Source organism: Phaenicophaeus curvirostris, chromosome 33, assembly GCF_032191515.1.
Source record: "Phaenicophaeus curvirostris isolate KB17595 chromosome 33, BPBGC_Pcur_1.0, whole genome shotgun sequence".
NCBI classification, from domain to species: domain Eukaryota; kingdom Metazoa; phylum Chordata; class Aves; order Cuculiformes; family Cuculidae; genus Phaenicophaeus; species Phaenicophaeus curvirostris.
The window spans coordinates 1,310,026-1,328,617 of record NC_091424.1 but is presented as its reverse complement, the minus strand read 5'-3'; the positions used below and the strand labels follow the sequence as shown (position 1 = coordinate 1,328,617).

Genomic DNA, 18,592 nt, shown 5'->3' with positions numbered 1-18,592 from the left:
GGGGGTGGGACAGGAGCAAGCCCACAAATCCTGTGGTTGTGTCTGGGGACAGCAGGGGGTCCTGGATGTGTTTGTGCCATCAGCACCTACTGGGAGATGCTGGGAGCCTGTGGGTCTCTCTGCCTGCAAGCTGCCCCAAAGAAGAGGTGGGAACATGGATGTGTGACTGTCATGAGGAGCTGGGAACTCGCAGAGCATTTTGTTTCTCCAGGCTTTGTCCAGCTGGTTGGAGGGGACAGTCCCTGCTCAGGATACGTGGAGATCCGTGAGGGGGACCAGTGGAAAACTGTCTGTGACTCGGACTTTGGTCCTGAAGCCGCCGCTGTGGTTTGCAGGGACTTGCAGTGCGGTGCAGCCCTGCCCGTCCATGGGGCAGCTCTCATTGGAGAAGGCATTGGTGCCCTCTGGGACAGAGAGCTGCAGTGCGTGGGGAATGAATCTCACCTTGCCTTCTGCCCCAGGAATTCCTCTAGGGGCCAGCCCTGCCCCAAGGGCAGCACTGCCAGGGTCACCTGCACAGGTAAGTGCTCAGCGTGGGGTGTTGCTCCGTGGGGCTGGGCTGGGGGTGGGACCAGGGCAGGGGCCATGCAGAACCAGGGTTGAGGACAGAAGGGGGACGTGTGTGTCTGCAGCCAGGAGGAGAAAGGCCAGCCATCCATTTGGTCTCTCCTCCAGCTCCCAACGGAGAAGAAGCACAAGTCGGGCCCCAATAATCCTTCTCTGTCCAAGGGTTCACAGGGTTCAGGCTGGTGAACGGCAGCACGACGTGTGACGGGAAGGTGGAGGTCCAGGTGCATGAGACCTGGGGCAACCTCTGTGCCTCCCATTGGGATCTCTCGGACGCCCACGTTCTCTGTCGTCACCTCAACTGCGGCTTTGCTGAGTCCCTTCCCAGAGGAGGGCGTTTTGGAGGAGGCACCAGCCCCATCTGGAGAGACTCTTTCCACTGTGATGGGACTGAAGCCCACCTGGGAGAGTGCCCAGTGACCGCCCTGGGGGCCTCGCCATGCTCCCATGAGAACATCGCTGCTGTCATTTGCTCAGGTGAGGGCTGGGAAACAACTCTGTTGATTCCATTTGCCACTTGGGTGCGACACGGCCACCCAAAGCATAGACTCTATGGCAGCACCAGGGTCAATTTCTGCCTGGAGAAAGCCTGGCTCTACCAGGAGTGATCTGGAGAGCTTTGTCTGCTCACATTGACTGCTCTCATGTGGGAGAGCTGAGGGCTGACTGGGTCCAGGTGTAGCAGCTCAGCTCTGGGGCTACTGCCAGGCCTGGGCTTCCCTGTGCTTCTGCTATGGGACCAGTCCAGGATGGGGCTGCGGGTTCAGCTCCATCACTCCATCTGCCAAACGCCCTGTCCCAGCCCTCAGGAGCCTCATGGAGCCCAAAGCCAACCTTCAGGGCTGCCCATGTGTCCCCAGCAGCAGCCCCAGGTGGGAGCTGCAAGGCTGGGCTTTGACCTTGCATCTGGGGCTTCTGCCCAGCACAAATTCCAAATGTTTCCTCATTGCTTGGACATCCTGCATTGCTCTGCTCCCTGACAGGGACACAGCCTCCCCAGTTCCCAGGGGTGCAGAGGGGCAGAGACATGGGCTCTGCCCTGAGTCTCCTCCATGCCAGAACAGAGGTCAGAATCAGAGAATGGTTTGAATCGGAAAGGACCATCCCCTTCCAACTCCCTGCTGTGGGCAGGGACACCTTCCACTGGGTCAGGTTTCTCAAAACCCCATCCAACCCGGTCTTGAAGACCTCAAGGCTGGGCAAACCTTGTCCTGGTGCTGCCGTTCCTTCAGCTGTTGTGTGCACGGCTGCGTCCTGCTCTGGGAGCTGCCCCATTGGCCTCAGCAGGGACTGGCCGAGTGGCTCTGCTGCACCAAGAGCAAAGAGATTCTTTCCCAGTAATGCTCAGGGACCTGGACCCCAACCCATAGAAACCTGCCCTTGGAGATCCCCATGGAGGGCTGAGGGTGGGCAGGTGCACTTCAGGGCACCCTGAGGGTTCCAGAGCCTGGAGAAGCTCTGCAGGTTTCTGGTCTCTCTGTTGCTGCTGAGGCCATTGCTCCTCTCCCCAGGCCCACCCAGCTCCGCATCCCTGCGGCTGGTGGGTGGAGAGAGCCGCTGTGATGGGCGAGTGGAGATCTTCCAGCATGGAACATGGGGCAGAGTCCTGGACGACCAGTGGGATGAGCAGGAGGCCAGCGTGGTGTGCCGGCAGCTGCGATGTGGAAAGGCGGAGAAAGCCTACAACCCCCCGAAGCCGGAGAAAGGGACGGGTCCCGTGGGGCTGCGAGGGGTGCGGTGCGCAGGGCACGAGGCCAACCTGACCCTCTGCAACACCTCGGTGCCTGAGAGCACGCTGGCAGCAGGGGTCGCAGAGGATGTGGGGGTTGTTTGTCAGGGTAAGTGCCCAGCAGGGCTCCACCAGCTCAGGGCTGGGTGTCACCAGACCCTGGTGGCAGCTGGGGTTCCTTCCTGCTGCAGGGAGCCGGCGGGTGCGGCTGGTGAATGGGCAAGGGCGCTGCGCCGGGAGAGTGGAGATCTACCACCAGGGCAGCTGGGGCACCGTCTGCGATGACGGCTGGGACCTGCCCGATGCCACCGTCGTGTGTCGCCAGCTGGGCTGCGGGGGAGCACTGGAGGCGCCTGGTTCCGCTCGGTTTGGAGAAGGCTCCGGGCAGATCTGGCTGGATGGCGTGAGCTGCTCTGGGGCTGAAGGAGCTCTCTGGGACTGCCCACCAGGGGCCTGGGGGCAGCACGACTGTGGGCACAAAGAGGACGCAGGAGTCAACTGCTCAGGTCGGTGCGGGGAGCTGGGGAGGACTCAGGGACAAGGGGAGAGTGGGCAATGGCTGAGGCTGTTCCTGGCCGCCTCTGAGCCCCTGCCCAAGATCATCCCAGGAAAGCCATGCACAGGTCCCTTCAGTCCCACCGGGGATCCCTGGAGAGCTCAACTTCTTCCGAGGGTTACCAAGGAGGGCAGGGGTGTCTGTCCATCCCAGACCTTTCTCTGTCCATGAGTGCAAGGCAGACCTAGAATGAGGGAACAGTTTAGATTTGAAGGGATGTCAAATCCATCCAGTTCCAACCTCCCACTGGATCAGGTTCTCCAAGCCTCATCCAACCTGCCTTGAACACCTCCAGGGATGAGGCAGCCACCAATTCTCTCGACAACCTGGGCCAGGGCTTCTTCACCCTCACAGCAAAACATTTCCTCCTAAGATGTCATCTCAATCTCCCCTCTTTCAGATGAAATCAATTGCCCCTCGTCCCATCCCTGACCTCCCTGATCAAGAGCCCCTCCCCAGCTTTCCTGGAGCCCCTTTCCATATTGGAAGCTGCTCTAAGGTCTCCTCAGACTTGCTGGTCATGTCTTTGCCTGGCTGAGGGCCTGGGGGTGCTGGGACATCCTTGCTCCCACCACCCAAACCAGCCTGATACTCTTTGGACTTCTCCTCCCAGAGTTTGTAGCCCTAAGGCTGGAGAACAGCACCGACTGCTCCGGGCGCCTGCAGGTTCTCTATAACGGGACATGGGGCAGCGTCTGCTCCAACTCGATGACTCCCAAAGCGGTGTCGCTGGCATGCAAGGAGCTGGGCTGTGGGGACAGAGGGTTCCTCGAGACACAAGGGACCTCTGGCACAGTGTCTGGCGTCACCTGGCTGGATCGCGTGGAGTGTGGGGAGAGAAACAGCTCCTTCTGGCAGTGCCCCTCCGACCCCTGGGACCCACAGTCATGCAATGACCTGCGAGACGAGACCCACATCTCCTGCAATGGTAATTCTGAGCTTCCCGGTCACCAGCCTCCCCCCAGCTCTGTCCCTTCTCCAGCACAGAGACAGAGGTTTGTCTTTCCATGCCAGACCCTTCTGCTGCTGGGGCAGAAAGTGGGGGTTGAGCTCTCAGGGTCCCACAAATTGCCCAGCAGCTGCCAGCCCGATTTGCAGCAGAGCCTGGGGGAGGCAGAGGTGTCTCCAGGCACATTCTCAGAAGAGACCACCTAGGGTCTCTGAGGAGCATCCTCTCCATGGGAGCCTTCTGCTGCTCTGAGAACCAGGGTCCCTTTCTGCCTCTTCACTGCCTCATTTCCTTCTGCAGGGACACAGCCAGAAGTGCCCCCAGCCTGGGGGACCGAGTGCCCAAGCTCCACCAGCTGCACAGGTAGTGGCTCCTCTCCAACCCTCTTGCCTGGCCAGGCTCTGCCTGCTGTCCCGCTGCCCACAGAGGTCTCTGCCTTCTCCAGATAGGGAGAAGATCCGCACCATAGGCGGCAAGAATAGATGCTCGGGCAGAGTGGAGGTGTGGCACCGTGGCTCCTGGGGGACAGTGTGCGATGACTCCTGGGACATGCAGGACGCTGAGGTGGCGTGCAGGCAGCTGGGCTGCGGCCCCGCGGTGTCTGCCCTGGGCGAGGCGGCGTTTGGGGAGGGCTCGGGCCCCATCTGGCTGGAGCGGGTGGAGTGCCAGGGGACAGAGCTGTCTCTGCAGGACTGCTGTGCCCAGACTGGGGACAGGGGGCTCTGCCGGCACAAGGAGGACGCCGCTGTGAACTGCTCGGGTGAGTGGAGGGTCTGAGAGCCCCTCCTGGATATTGGCAAGGAGCTGGGGCTACTCCTAGAGTGGCTCCAGAGCTCCTGAGAGCAAGGCCATCCCTGCAGAGTGTGGGAGCCCAGTGCCTAGAGTGGAATACAATCATGGAATGGATTGGGGTGGAAGTGAACTTCAAGCCCATCCAGTTCTACCCTGTGCAATAGGCAGGGACATTTCACACTGGATCAGGTTGCTCAAAGCTCCATCCAGCCTGGCCTTGATCACTTCCAGGGATGAGGCACCCGTGACTTCTCTGGGTTGGGATGTCCTTCAGACTCTGTGGGTTTGGGATGTCCTTCAGACTCCGTGGGTTTCGGATGTCCTTCAGACTCCATGATTTTTGGATGTCCTTCAGAGTTCGTGGGGTGGGATGTGCTTCAGATTCTGCCTGTGGGTCCCTGCAGCCTCCAGAGTATCTCCTGGGCTGCCTGTGCCACTCTGCCCATGGCCCAGAGCGGCCCCCTAGGCTCCATCCCAGTGCCCCTGCCCAGCCTGGCAGGAGGGGCGATGCGGGTGGGATGGGGCAGGGATAGATGGGGAAGCGCACACACACACACACACTGAGCGTGTCAGAAAGCAGCTCCCTGGTGCTTGCACGCCCACCTTCTCAGTCCAGCTCTCCTTCTCATCCCTTGCAGCTGCGTCCACCACGGCAGCACCGCCCCCCCGAGCAGGTAACCTGTCCTCCTCGCTGTGCTGGGGCTGCCCAGGCCTGTGCTGGGACCCACAGCCGGGAGAAGGGGCTCCTGGCCAGGGTGTGAAACTCCCCAAAGGAGGCACCGGGTTAGGGGTGAGGTTGGGGACAGCTGACATTTACCCGGCAGGGTGGGAGATCCCCATCCTAAGCCCCTGGGTTCTCCAGCCCCCTTTTTAATGGGGGGTGGGAGCCATGTGTCTCAGCCTCACCTCTCCCAGCCCTGGCGCTGCCCTTGCTGTGTTCCTGCCCCTGCAGATCCCACCCGGGCCTTCCTGAGCAGCAGTGGGAGAGTCTCCTTGCCCGTCATAATCTGCATCATCCTGGGAGCCCTGCTCTGCCTGCTCCTGGCACTCCTGGTCGGGCAAGTGCGAAGTGCCAGGGCTGAGCGCAGAGGTGGGTCCTTCCCCACGGCTCTGAGAGAAGGGGCCTCCTAGCCAGGCCAGAGGGTCTGTGGGTGTCAGCGAGGGGCGAGGGCAGAGCTGTGGGGACAAGAGTGTGTGCTGCCTGCTGCCCCACGTGCTGCCCCATCATCTGCCTGGCCATGGGCCACGAGCAACCAGGGACAGAGAGTCCAGACAGGGACGGGGCAAGGAGAGAAACAGCAGAGCTGGGCTGGAGGGAAACAGAGGGGAGACAGATGAGAATGAGCAGAGGCAGAGCTCAGGGCAGCGTTGGAGGGTCTCTGGGTCAGGGGAGCTGCCAGGAGGAGTTGTGTGCAGCAGGGTCTCTCCCTAGTTTTCAGGTCCCAGGGCTGTTCCCCATCCTGTCCTGACCTCCCCACAGCAGAGCATGGACCGTGCTATGGATCTGTGGGGCAGAGAGGGGGCAGAGCCAGGGGGAGAGGAGAGGAAAGAGCTGCTCCCAGCTCAGCACCAGGACCTGATCCAGGGGCAGAGGGGCATAGGGTCTGTCTCTGAGGGATGGTGTGAGGGTGTCGCTGCCCTAGAAGATCTCCATGGGGGCATGTACCCTCCCTGAGAGGGTGCGGCAGTGCCCAGACAGCACAGTGGGGCTGTTGGGTGGGGACAGCCCTGGGCTGGCCAAGGGAATGGGGCTGGGGAGCAGAGCAGGGTCCTGTCCCCTCTCTGTGTGTCCACAAACCAGCCCTGCTCCATCTGCAGCCTCCGAGAGAGCGTGGGAGCCCTTCTCTGAGGCCGTGTATGAGGAGATCGGGAACAGCCCAGCATGGGAGAAGCAGGCGAGGTTCAGCAGCTCAGGTGGGTGTGTGTCCCTCACGGGGGGAACATTTGGAGGGCTCTCTCCCCAGTCCCACCCAGGGCTGACCCACTGCAGCCACTGACCCACGGTCCCTGCAGTGCTGGTGCTGTGGGGTGTGTGGGGAGAGCAGCCAGGTCCTGGGCCCGGGAGAGGACCTTCCTCCCCAGCCAGGGTCGGTTCCTCCCTCCTGGCTCCTGCGTCCCCTGTGGCACCCGAGGGCTGAGGGAAGGGACTGTTCTGGGGCAGTTCCGGGAGCTCCTCTTGGATGGGGTTTGTCCCAGGGGTGCAGGGGGAACCCTGAGCCCCTCTCCACACACAGCCCTGGCACTGTGCGTCCCCTGTCCCCAGAAGTGCTGACCACGAGCCGGCTCAGCAGAGCACGCTCCCTCAGCCCCGCTGCGCATCTCCCCAGGCTCCCATTCCGAGGGGTCCCTCACCGAGCTGCACCCCAAGGACAGCAAGGAGGAGGATGGTCTGGGGTCACTGCCAGGTACTGGAGGGCAGGGAGGGGTTGATCTCTCCTACCTGCAGATGTGAAGAACTGTGGTGTTGCTGAGTGTTGCTGTCAGAGCTAGAGAGGACATGGTGGGGTCTCCTGTGGTGCTGCCAACACCTGTGTCTGAGCCCCACATCCCGGCTCATCCTCTCATCCTCTGCTCTGCAGGACACGGTTCCTCCCTGCCACCAACTCTCTTCTCCTTTCAGAGACCCCTGTCTCGCCTGCAGGTGACCCAGCAGACGGTTATGATGATGCCAGGGAGGTTCCTGACCCTCAGCAAGATCCTGTGTCAGGACCGGGAGGCTGGGAAATGCCTGGGGCACCAGAAAAGGGAGCAGGACCCAGTGATACACCTGGAGGTGAGAGGGAAAGAGAGCACTGCTGGTTCCTGGGTGCCACCCTGGTGCCAGATGAATTGCTGAGAGCCCAAAATCCTGTGGTAGGGAAGGTGCTGTGGAGTTTTCTTTGGAGGGCCAGGGGTGGGAGAGGGAGTGGAACATCTGAGGGCCGGGGAGCAGAGGGAGGAAGGTGATGCACGGCCCAGGAGGGGCACCTTGTGGGATGAGCACGCCATGGTCTTGCTGCTTGCAGGGGCAAAACTGCACTCCCAGAGCAGTGCTGGGGCCCTTAGAGCTGAGGGAGATGTTTGCTGTCCATCTCCAGAGAGCACGGGCTATGACGACGCTGAAGAAATGTCCCTGGCCTATCCCCCTGAAGACACACAGACTGGGACCCAGGAGCTGAGTGCTCAGCAGTTCCTGAGCCCCAGGCCAGCAGAGCCCATCCCTGCGGTGGGACTGGGGGCAGCCAGGAGGGAGGAGAGGACTGTGCCTCTGGGAGAGCCATGAGCACCAGGAACCGTCTTTCTTTGTCCATGGAAGCAGGAACAATTGGGCATTGCCTCTATTTTTATTCCCATTTCACCCCGTATCTCTGTGTTTGGTGTCATTAAAATCCTTTGGGTGCCAGCAGAGCAGGTTCTGTCCTGGCTGGGATCGGGGTGTCTCCTTGAGCTAGTTGCAGGGAGCAGAACACAAGGACATGGTGGTGGGGCACGGAAACAGCTCAGAAACAGCAGCCTCAGAGCTGTGGGGCTGCAAGAGCCCCTGCTCCGTGGGGAACATTCCTGAGGCAGAGACATTTCCAGCTGCAGTTTCAAGCAAAACTGTCTCTCTACACATCCCCATGCTGCACCCCAGCAGCAGTTCCCACCTCCTGACCTTGGACTCCCCACGGTTCGGAGGTTCCAACAGAGCTGCTGAGTTGGGGTGAACCCTGGGCCGTGGCCCCAGGGGGATCACAGCCATGGATCCCCTCCCCCAGGGGTCAGGAGGCAGCTCTGCTCTCGCTGCCCTGGCTCAGGGTGTAGGGCAGTTTCTGGGGCTCACAGGGCTGGGGTTGCCCCTTTGCTGGCTCTGCCAGGGCCTCGGTCTCTGTGGGCTCTTCCTGCTGCTCTGGGCCCTCACAGACCCTGAGATCTCCCGTCACAGCCCCACAGCCACTTCCTAGCTGGGCAGGGACTGCAGGACCCCCCAGCATCCCTGGGAGCCCCTCCTCCTGCTGGGCTTCATCCCCCACCCCACTCCCTCCTGGCAGCTCCTCCATCCCTGTGGTGACCCTGGGGAGGCCTGGGGGCAGTCCAGGCTCACAGACCCCTCTGCCCTTGTCCCAGAACTTTCCTGCTGGCAGCCCCTGGTCCCAGAGCAGCCTCTCTGTCCCCAGCCGTGTGCCCGTGTCTCCCTGGGGAGGTGCAGGACTGCAGCCTGCCCTGGTGGGAGTTTCCCAGAGAATGGAGTCAGTGTTTCCAGTGCCCACATGTGTCAACCACCCCTTTGGAGGGCTCACCCTGTTCCCACTGGCATGAGGTGGATGGAGACAGCAGATCCCTCAGCGACAAGAAGTGGGTGCTGCCCCACCAGTCCCACATCCACAATGCTCTGCCTGACTCAGTGGCACCAGGTTCCCTGCCAAGGCTTTGCTCAAGCTAGCAGTGATGGCAGAAGGAAAGGAACCTGGAGACAGGGTCAAGGAAGAAACATTGCTCCTCCAGCTTGGGAGTGCAGCAGAGCTGGAGAGGACCAGTGCTCAGCTCCAGCTTGCGCCTGTGTGAAGTTGAGAGCTCAGGGAAGAAGCATCCTTGGTGCTCATGATGCAGAGCCAGGTGTGATGGTGAAGGAAGCAAGGACCAAGGGCTAGATCATGGTCACCTCAACAGGCTGCAGCCGGGAGATGTTCTGGGGTGCCCCCACCTTCTAATGGAAGAGACCCACTGGATCATCGAGTGCAACCATTTCTATCAATCACTAAACCATTCTCCTTGGTGTCTCGTCCACCCGTGCCTTAAACCCCTCCAGGGAAGGTGACTCAACCACCTCCCTGGGCAGCCTGTTCCAGTGCCCAATGACCCTTTCTGTGAATTTCTTTTTCCTAATGTCCACCCTAAAACTCCCCTGGCAGACCTTGACCCCATTTCCTCTTGTCCTGTCCCCTGTCACTTGGAAGAAGAGGCAAGAACCCTCCTCTCCACAACCTCCTTTCAGGTAGTTAAACAAAGCAATGAGGTCTCCCCTCAGCCTCCTCTTCTCCAGGCTAAACAACCCCAGCTCTCAGCCGTTCAGTCTCTGTCAACCAACACCCCCAGTTGGCTATGATAGGAATGTGGGGAGTGGGAAGGGAAGGGAAGGGAAGGGAAGGGAAGGGAAGGGAAGGGAAGGGAAGGGAAGGGAAGGGAAGGGAAGGGAAGGGAAGGGAAGGGAAGGGAAGGGAAGGGAAGGGAAGGGAAGGGAAGGGAAGGGAAGGGAAGGGAAGGGAAGGGAAGGGAAGGGAAGGGAAGGGAAGGGAAGGGAAGGGAAGGGAAGGGTAAGGTAAAATAGGGTAGGGAAATGTGAGGTAATGTAAGGTAAGGCCAGGTCAGGTCAGGTCAAGCTCACGTCAAGATCAAGGTCAGGCCAACGTCAGGGTAAGGTAAGGGCAGGGTACCTTAACTTAACTTACCTTAACTTGCCTTGGCTTAACTTAACATTCCCTAACTCAATTTGCCTTGCCTTAACTTACCTTAACTGAACTTACCCCAACTACCTTGTCTTATCTTAACTTACCTTAACTTAAGTTAAATTACCTTAACTTAACTTAACTAACCTTAACTTATCTAACCTTACTTAACTTAACTTACCTAAACTTAACTTACCTTACCTTAACTAAACTTACCTTAACTTACCTTGTCTTACCTTAACATACCTTAACTTACTTTTACTTAACTTAACTTACCTTAACTTACCTTGCCTTACCTTAACTTAACATAACTTAACTTACCTTACCTTAACTTACCTTGCCTTAACTAAACATACCTTAACTTTCCTTTCCTTGCCTAACTTACCTTAACTCAACTTACCTTCAATTAACTTGTCTTACCTTAAGTTAACTTAACTCACCTTAACTTTACTTACCTTACCTTACCTTAACTCACCTTAACTTAATTTAACTTAACTGAACTGAACTGAACTGAACTTAACTTAACTTAACTTAACTTAACTTAACTTAACTTAACTTAACTTAACTTAACTTAACTTAATTTCAGTAAAGAGGCCCAGCCGCTTCCCACTCTCCACCTATTTCCCACGTTCCACCACAGCTCCACTCCACCCGTTTCCAACTTCCTCCTATACTCACGCCCCGCCCTTTCCCACGCCATTCCAGTTCCCACAACCCGCACATTCCCACACACCACCTATTCCCAATCTCTGCTCAATCCCAGGGCTCATCTGATCCCATGCTCCATCCTCTGCCCTTCCCTATCCCATGCTCTGCCTCTTTCCCACGCTCCGCCACTTCCAATGCTCCACCCTATCCAACATCCTGCCCGTTCCCATGCTCTGCCTATTTCATGGACTGGAAAAATTAACAATATATTTCTGTCACAGCAATTGCCTGCATGCCTTATTCTATTTTTTCAATTATGTCCGACATTAAAGAGGGAGAAGTGTCTATCTGGTAGAGGAAAATTCTAATTTGAAATTTCTAATTTTCTATTTATCGCTATTTAATCTTACTTCTTCATTCAAAAAAAGAATGAAAAGTAGAAACCAAAGATTTAAAATTTCTCAAACTCTAGACAATTACCAAAAACCACTTTCTATTTTCAAAATCTACTATATGATGGGGAGGAGGAAAACATCTGCATGGATTATGCTTATTCATATCTATGTTGTTAGGTACGTCATTTGTCTCTCAATCTGCCTGCCAAAAATATATACAGAAAATTCCTAATGTCTTTCTTTATTTTATGTTGGCACTTAAGAAACAGCTGAGAACATAACCTTCTGTATTGTACAAAGTAATGCCAAATGTCCCTGCTACAGATTATAGGAGAAAGGGAGTCTAAAATAAATACATTATGGGCGACATGGAATAGGGAGAATTGTCGATTGGGTGGAGGAAAACTCTAATTTGATATTTCTACATTTCTCTTCTTTGTAATTTATTCTTATTATTTCATTGCAGAAAAGAATGAAAAGTAGCTACAAAAGATTTAAACTATCTCAAATTCTAGACAGTTACCAAAACCCTCTTTCTCTTATAAAACTCTACTATAGATATCATTTATTGGTTAACGTATATTCAAAATCTTGAAGAAAATTTTAGATGGATTGTAAGGTAAAGTTTGATCTTTCATATAAGTATATATTTGATTTCTATGATGTAAAGAAGAGTTCTTCCTGCTTCCTCCAGATTTCTATGTAGGTGTAGGGTTACAGTTAGTTTCGTTAGAGTTAGGGTCATTAGGGTTAGGTTTATGGTTGGGGTTAGTGACATTAGTTTCAGGGTTACTGTTATGGTTCGGTATAAGATTTGGGTTAGTGACATTAGGCTTAGGATTAGGGTTATCGATATTAGACTTAGTGTTAAGGTTAAGGTTAGAGTTCCAAACACCAGACTATTTCCCATACCCAACCCGTTCCCAAACCCCACCTTGTCCCATGCTCTGCCCGATCCTATGCCCCGCCTCTTTCAATGCCCCACTCATTCCCACAATCAAGCCATGTCCAACACCCCACCCATTCCCGTTCATCACACCATCACAAGTTCTGCTTATTTCCCACTCCCGAACCATTCCCACGCTCTGTCTCTTCCCCTGCTCAATCCTCTGCCTCACCCATACCAACACTGCACATCTTCCTGCCACCTGGCTATTGCCACGCTCCTTCTAGTCTCACACTAAGCCCGTTCCCATGACCTGCTTCTTCCCACACTCCACCTATTTCCCACGCCTCACCAATTCCCACCACCTGCTTGCTCCCATGCTCCATCATCAGCCGCGCCTGATCTCGCACCCCACCCGTTCCCATGCTCTGCTTTTCCCACGCTCTGCCAATTCCCAAACCCCACCCATTGCCACGCTCTGCCTCTACCTACGCCCCACCAGTTCCCATGCTCTGACTGTTCCCACGCCCTGTATTTTCCCATACCCCATCCATTCCCACACTCTTCCCCTTGCCACTCCCTGCCCGTTCCCACGCCCCAACAATTCCCACGCCCTGTCTGTTCCCATGCCCCACCCATTCCCATGCTCTGCCTGTTCCCACACCCTGCCCATTCCCAAGCCCCACCCTTTCCCACGCTCTACCTTTTCCCACGCCCTGCCCGTTCCCAAGCCCCGCCTATTTCCCACGCCCTACCCAGAGCGTGAACATGGGAGGGTCACGGGGAAATTTAGACAGTAGCGTCATGGAATCAAACACAGAGATCAAGATGATCAGTGAGTGTTCAATTGATTCAGCTTAGCTCTTTCTTTATAAACCCTTTTTGGTCACATTCCTGGGTGCCCACGAGGGTATCTCCAGTGTATTCTTGGTTAAAGGTAGCTGTCCATAAAGCTATTACTAACATAGAATTTGCTAAAATACTGCACATGCTAAGAAACCAAGTTACATTCAAATAAACTATGTTGATAGTTCTCTTGAATTATTTTCCTTTCAGCTGGTGCTTGTTCCCACCCAACTAGCTCTTGTATTCCTTTCAGCTGGCCTTTGTTTATCTTTCAACTCTCTGTTTCAAGGCTTTGATAGAATTGCTCAGTCCCACAGCATCCAGGCCATCTTCTCTGTACAACGTTGCCACAGGAAAAGACAGAGAGTGGGAATGGGTGGGGCATGAGAAGGGGCAGGGTGTGGGAAGAGTCAGAGCGTGGGAATGGGTGGGGTGCGGGAATGGGCGGGGCTGAGGTTGGAGCGTGGGAAAAAGCAGATGATGGGAATGGGCAGGGAGTGGGAAATAGGAAGAGAGTGGGAACAAGCGGGTCATGGGAAAGGGTTTGGTGTGAGACTAGAAGGAGCGTGGCAATAGCCAGGTCGTAGGAATATGTGCAGTGTGGGTATGGGTGGGGCAGGGGATGGAGGAGGGGAAGAGGCAGAGCGTGGGAACTGTTCGGGCATGGAAAATAAGCAGAACTTATGATGGTGTGATGAATGGGAATGGGCGGGGTGTTGGACATAGCTGGAGTGTGGGAATTAGTGGGGCATGGAAAGAGGCAGGGCGTAGGATCGGGCAAAGCATGGGATAAGGTGGGGCTTGGGAACAGGCTGGGCGTGGGAAATAGTCTGGTCTTTGGAACTCTAACCTGAACCCTAACCCGAAGGCTGATATCGCTAATCGTAATCCTAAACCTAATGTCACTAACCCAAACCGTAAACCGAACCAGAACTGTAACCTTAAAGCCAATTTCACTAACCCTAACCACAAGCCTAACCCTAACGCCCCTAACCATAACCCTACCCCTACATAGAAAACTTGAGGAAGCATTAAGAACTCTTCTTTACATCATAGAAATCAAATTTAATCTATTAGGAAAGGGTTAAAATTTACCAAACAATACATCTCAAATTTTTTTCAAGGTTTTGAATATTCATTTACCAAAAAATGAAAAAGATAATAGAGTTTTATATAAGAAAGAGGTTTTTTGTAATTGTCTAGAATATGAGATTATTATATCTTTGGTAGGTACTTTTCATTCTTTCATGCAATGGAGGAGTAAGATTAAAAAGTAATGAATAGAAATTTAGAAATTTTAAATTAGAATTTTCCTCCACCAGATCGACATTTCTCCCTATTCATTGTCGCCCACAATGTATTTATTTTATAAACCCTTTCTCCTATTTTCTGTAGGAGGGACATCTGACACAACTCTGTACAATTCAGAAGGTTATGTTCTCAGTTGTTTCTTTAGTGCCACCACAGAATATAGAAACATATCAGCAATTTTCTGTATTTCTTTTTGGCAGTCAGCTTGAGAGACAAATGATGTACCTCACAACCTAGAGATGAATAAGCATAATCCATGCAGATCTTTTCTTCCTCCCCATCAGTTTATTTCAACTGCCTCTGGAACATGCTCCATTTTTTTGCTTTTTGAGGTCCACAGCTTAACTTCAAGAAGAACATAGCCAGGAAATGTTCTGTTTACTCTCCTCTCAAATAAAGACTTTTTTTGGAAGCAAATATAGGTCAACTTTCAACGGATATCCAACTGAATACAAGATAACTAGTTCTTGAAAGGAAGTGTCGATACATAAGAAAATTTTAGTGGTAAGTTCTTAAAATGAGCTGATGGTTCTTCCTTAAGATCTATGCATTTATATACTATGCATTTACAACACTACTAGTTACCAATGATTTATCAGAATCTATGTTTTTGAGATCAATAAATTCACCCGTTTTCTCCTCTCCAAGTGTGCCAGAGCAGTTCCAGGACACAGATGAGGAGTGGTGAAGTAAAAAATCCTAGTCTTCAAGTCGCAGACCAAGCTCATATATGTTCACATCTCACAAAAGAGACATAGTCTTAAAAATTTCTCTAGTACCTTGCAATGTGGAGAATAATCTGCCAAACACTGTGTCAGTTACTCTTACACTTTGGCAACACTAAATCAAAAGAATGATGCTGTCTCATTTGCACCTTAAGGTGGGAATTGGCAGGGTGTGGGAACCCAGAAATTTGAAATAGAAATTTCAAATTAGAATTTTCCTCCCCCCAATTGACGTTGAAATTTCTAAATTTCTGTTCATTGCTATTTAATCTTACTCTTTCATTGCATAAAAGAATGAAAAGTAGCTACAAAATGGTTAAATTACCTCAAATTCTAGACAATTACCAAAACCCACTTGCTGTTATCAAAATCTACTATCATCTAGATGATGGGGAGGAGGAAAACTTCTGCATGGATTATGCTTATTCACCTCTATCTTGTGAGGTACATCATTTGTCTCTCAAGCTACCTGCCAAAAATAAATACAGAAAAGTCCTAATATATTTCTTTATTCTATGGTGGCACTTAAGATCCAACTGAGAACATAACCTTCTGTATTGTACAAAATAGTGCCAGATGTCCCTGCTACACTTTAGAGGAGAAAGGTGGGAAAAAAACAAATACGTTATGGGTGACAATAAATAGGGAGCAATGTCAACATGGTGGAGGAAAATTCTGATTTAAAATTTCTAAATTTGTATTCATCACTATTTAATCTTACTCTTCCATTGCACAGAAGAATGAAAAGTGTCTACCAAAGATTTAAAATATCTCAAATTCTAGGCAATTGCCAAACCCCTATTTCTATTATCAAACTCTGCTATCTATTTCATTTCTTGGTAAGTGAATATTCAAAAATCTTGAAGAAAATTTTAGATGGATTTTATGGTAAAATTGGACCTTCATAAAGGTATAAACTTGATTTCTATGATGTAAAGAAGAGTTTTTCCTGCTTCCTCAAGATTTCTACGTAGGGGTAGGGTTACGGTTAGGGACGTTTAGTTTGGGTCATTAGGTTTAGATTGATGGTTAGGGTTAACAACATTAGGTTTAGGGCTGCAGTTATGGTTCCGTTTATGATTTGGGTTAGCGACATTAGGGTTAGGATTAGGGTCAGTGATATTAGGGTTAGGGTTAGGGCTAGATTTCCAAAGACCAGGCTACTTCCAGGGCCCAACCTGTTCTCAAACACCAGTTTTTCCCATGCTCTGCCCCATCCTAAGCCCCTCCTTTTTCCATGCCCCACTTCCATTCCAAAACTCCAGCCATGTCCAACACCCCGCCCATTCCCGTTCATCACACCATCACAAGTTCTGCTTATTTCCCACTCCCGAACCATTCCCATCCTCTGTCTCTTCCCCTCCTCAATCCTCTGCCTCACCCATACCAACACTGCACATATTCCAGCCACCTGGCTATTGCCACGCTCCTTCTAGTCTCACACTAAGCCCGTTCCCATGACCTGCTTCTTCCCACACTCCACCTATTTCCCACGCCTCACCAATTCCCACCACCTGCTTGCTCCCATGCTCCATCCTCAGCCGCGCCTGATCTCGCACCCCACCCATTCCCATGCTCTGCTTTTCCCACGCTCTGCCAATTCCCAAACCCCACCCATTCCCATGCTCTGCCTGTACCTACGCCCCACCAGTTCCCATGGTCTGACTGTTCCCATGCCCTGTAGTTTCCCATACCCCACCCATTCCCGCACTCTTCCTCTTCCCACTCCCTGCCCGTTCCCGCGCCCCAACAATAACCACGCCCTGTCTGTTCCCATGCCCCACCCATTCCCATGCTCTGCCTGTTCCCACACCCTGCCCATTCCCAAGCCCCACCCATTCCCACGCTCTACCTTTTCCCACGCCCTGCCCGTTCCCAAGCCCCGCCTATTTCCCACGCCCTACCCAGAGCGTGAACATGGGAGGGTCACGGGGAAATTTAGACAGTAGCCTCATGGAATCAAACACAGAGATCAAGATGATCAGCGAGTGTTCAACTGATTGACCTTAGCTGTTTCTTTATAAACCCTTTTTGGTCACATTCCTGGGTGCCCACGAGGGTATCTCCAGTGTATTCTTCGTTAAAGGTAGCTGTCCATAAAGCTATTACTAACATAGAATTTGCTAAAATACTGCGCATGCTAAGAAACCAAGTTACATTCAAATAAACGATGTTGATAGTTCTCTTGAATCGTTTTTCTTTCAGCTGGTGCTTGTTCCCACCCAAGTAGCTCTTGTATTCCTTTCAGCTGGCCTTTGTTTATCTTTCAGCTCTCTGTTTCAAGGCTTTGATAGAATTGCTCAGTCCCACAGCATCCAGGCCATCTTCTCTGTACAACGTTGCCACAGGAAAAGACAGAGTGTGGGAATGGGTGGGGCATGAGAAGGGGCAGGGTGTGGGAAGAGTCAGAGCATGGGAATGGGTGGGGTGCGGGAATGGGCGGGGCTGAGGTTGGAGCGTGGGAAAAAGCAGATGATGGGAATAGGCAGGGTGTGGGAAATAGGAAGAGAGTAGGAACAAGCGGGAGATGGGAAAGGGATCGGTGAGAGACTAGAAGGAGCGTGACAATAGGCAGGTCATAGGAATATGTGCAGTGTGGGTATGGGTGGGGCAGGGGATGGAACAGGGGAAGAGGCAGAGCGTGGGAACAGTTTGGGCTTGGGAAATAAGCAGACATTGTGATGGTGTGATGAATGGGAATGGGCGGGGTGTTAGACATATTTGGAGTGTGGGAATTAGTGGGTCATGGAAAGAGGCGGGGCATAGGATCGGGAAGAGCATGGGAAAAGTGGGGCTTTGGAACGGGCTGGGCGTGGGAAATAGTCTGGTCTTTGCAACTCTAAGCTTAACCCTAACCATAAGGCTAATACCTCTAACCCTATACCTATCCCTAATAATGCTAACCCGAACTATGCACCGAACCATAACCGTAACCCTACAACTAATTTTGCTAACCCTAACCTCAACCCTTACCCTAATGACCCTTAACCTAACCATAACGACCTTAACTGTACACCCTACTTCTACGTAGAAATCTTGAGGAAGCAGAGAGAACTTTTCTTTACATCATAGAAATGAAATAAAAAGAAGAACATAGCCAGGAAATGTTCTGTTTACTCCCCTCTCAAATAAATTTTTGGTTTAGGAAGCAAATATAGGACACCTTTCAAGGGATATCCAATTGAATACAAAATATCTAGTTATGCAAAGGAAGTATTCATACATAAGAAAGAATTTTAATGATAAGATCTTAAAATTAGCTGATGGTTCTTGCTTAAGATCTATGCATTTATATTCATAAAATTATAAAAATACCACCAACAAACAAAAAAAAACCACTTTTACCATAATTAGGTATCAAAAGCCTTTATCAGAAGCTATGGTTTTGAGATCATTAAATTCACCCATGAGAGAGTGGCAACAGTTGGTGCTTCGGAATGGGCTGGGTGTGAGAACTGGAAAGGTGTGGGAAACAGAGGGGCGTGAGTACAGGAGGAATGTGGGAACGGGTGTATTGGAGCTGGGGTGGTGGCGCCTGGGAAATAGGTGGATATTGGGAAGGGGCTTGGCCAAGAACACAGTGTGGGAAATAGGCAGAAGGTGGGAATGGGAGGGGCTGATTATGCAGTGTGGGAATGGGTGAGGTGTGGGAAATAGGCAGGGCATGGGAACGGGCAGGTCATGGGAAAATGTAGAGCGTGGGAAAGTATGGGGCATGGGAATGGGAAGGGTGTGGAACAGGCAGAGTTTGCCAATGTGTGGTGCATGGGAAATACGTGGGAC

At 52.5% G+C, this 18,592-nt stretch overlaps 2 protein-coding genes across 2 annotated transcripts in view; one reads left to right on the top strand and one right to left on the bottom strand.

Moving 5' to 3' along the window:
- LOC138732511 (scavenger receptor cysteine-rich type 1 protein M130-like) overlaps positions 1–18,592 on the bottom strand; it is a 283,984-nt gene that overhangs the window by 120,531 nt on the left and 144,861 nt on the right. The window lies entirely within an intron of this gene.
- Positions 172–7,855, top strand: LOC138732487 (scavenger receptor cysteine-rich domain-containing protein SCART1-like). Its single transcript, XM_069879095.1, has 13 exons — positions 172–520; positions 730–1,044; positions 2,079–2,405; positions 2,488–2,802; positions 3,466–3,780; positions 4,102–4,164; positions 4,247–4,561; positions 5,232–5,267; positions 5,546–5,683; positions 6,412–6,507; positions 6,921–6,998; positions 7,235–7,366; positions 7,671–7,855. The coding sequence occupies exons 1-13, from the start codon at positions 172–174 to the stop codon at positions 7,853–7,855; spliced, it is 2,664 nt and encodes an 887-aa protein (XP_069735196.1).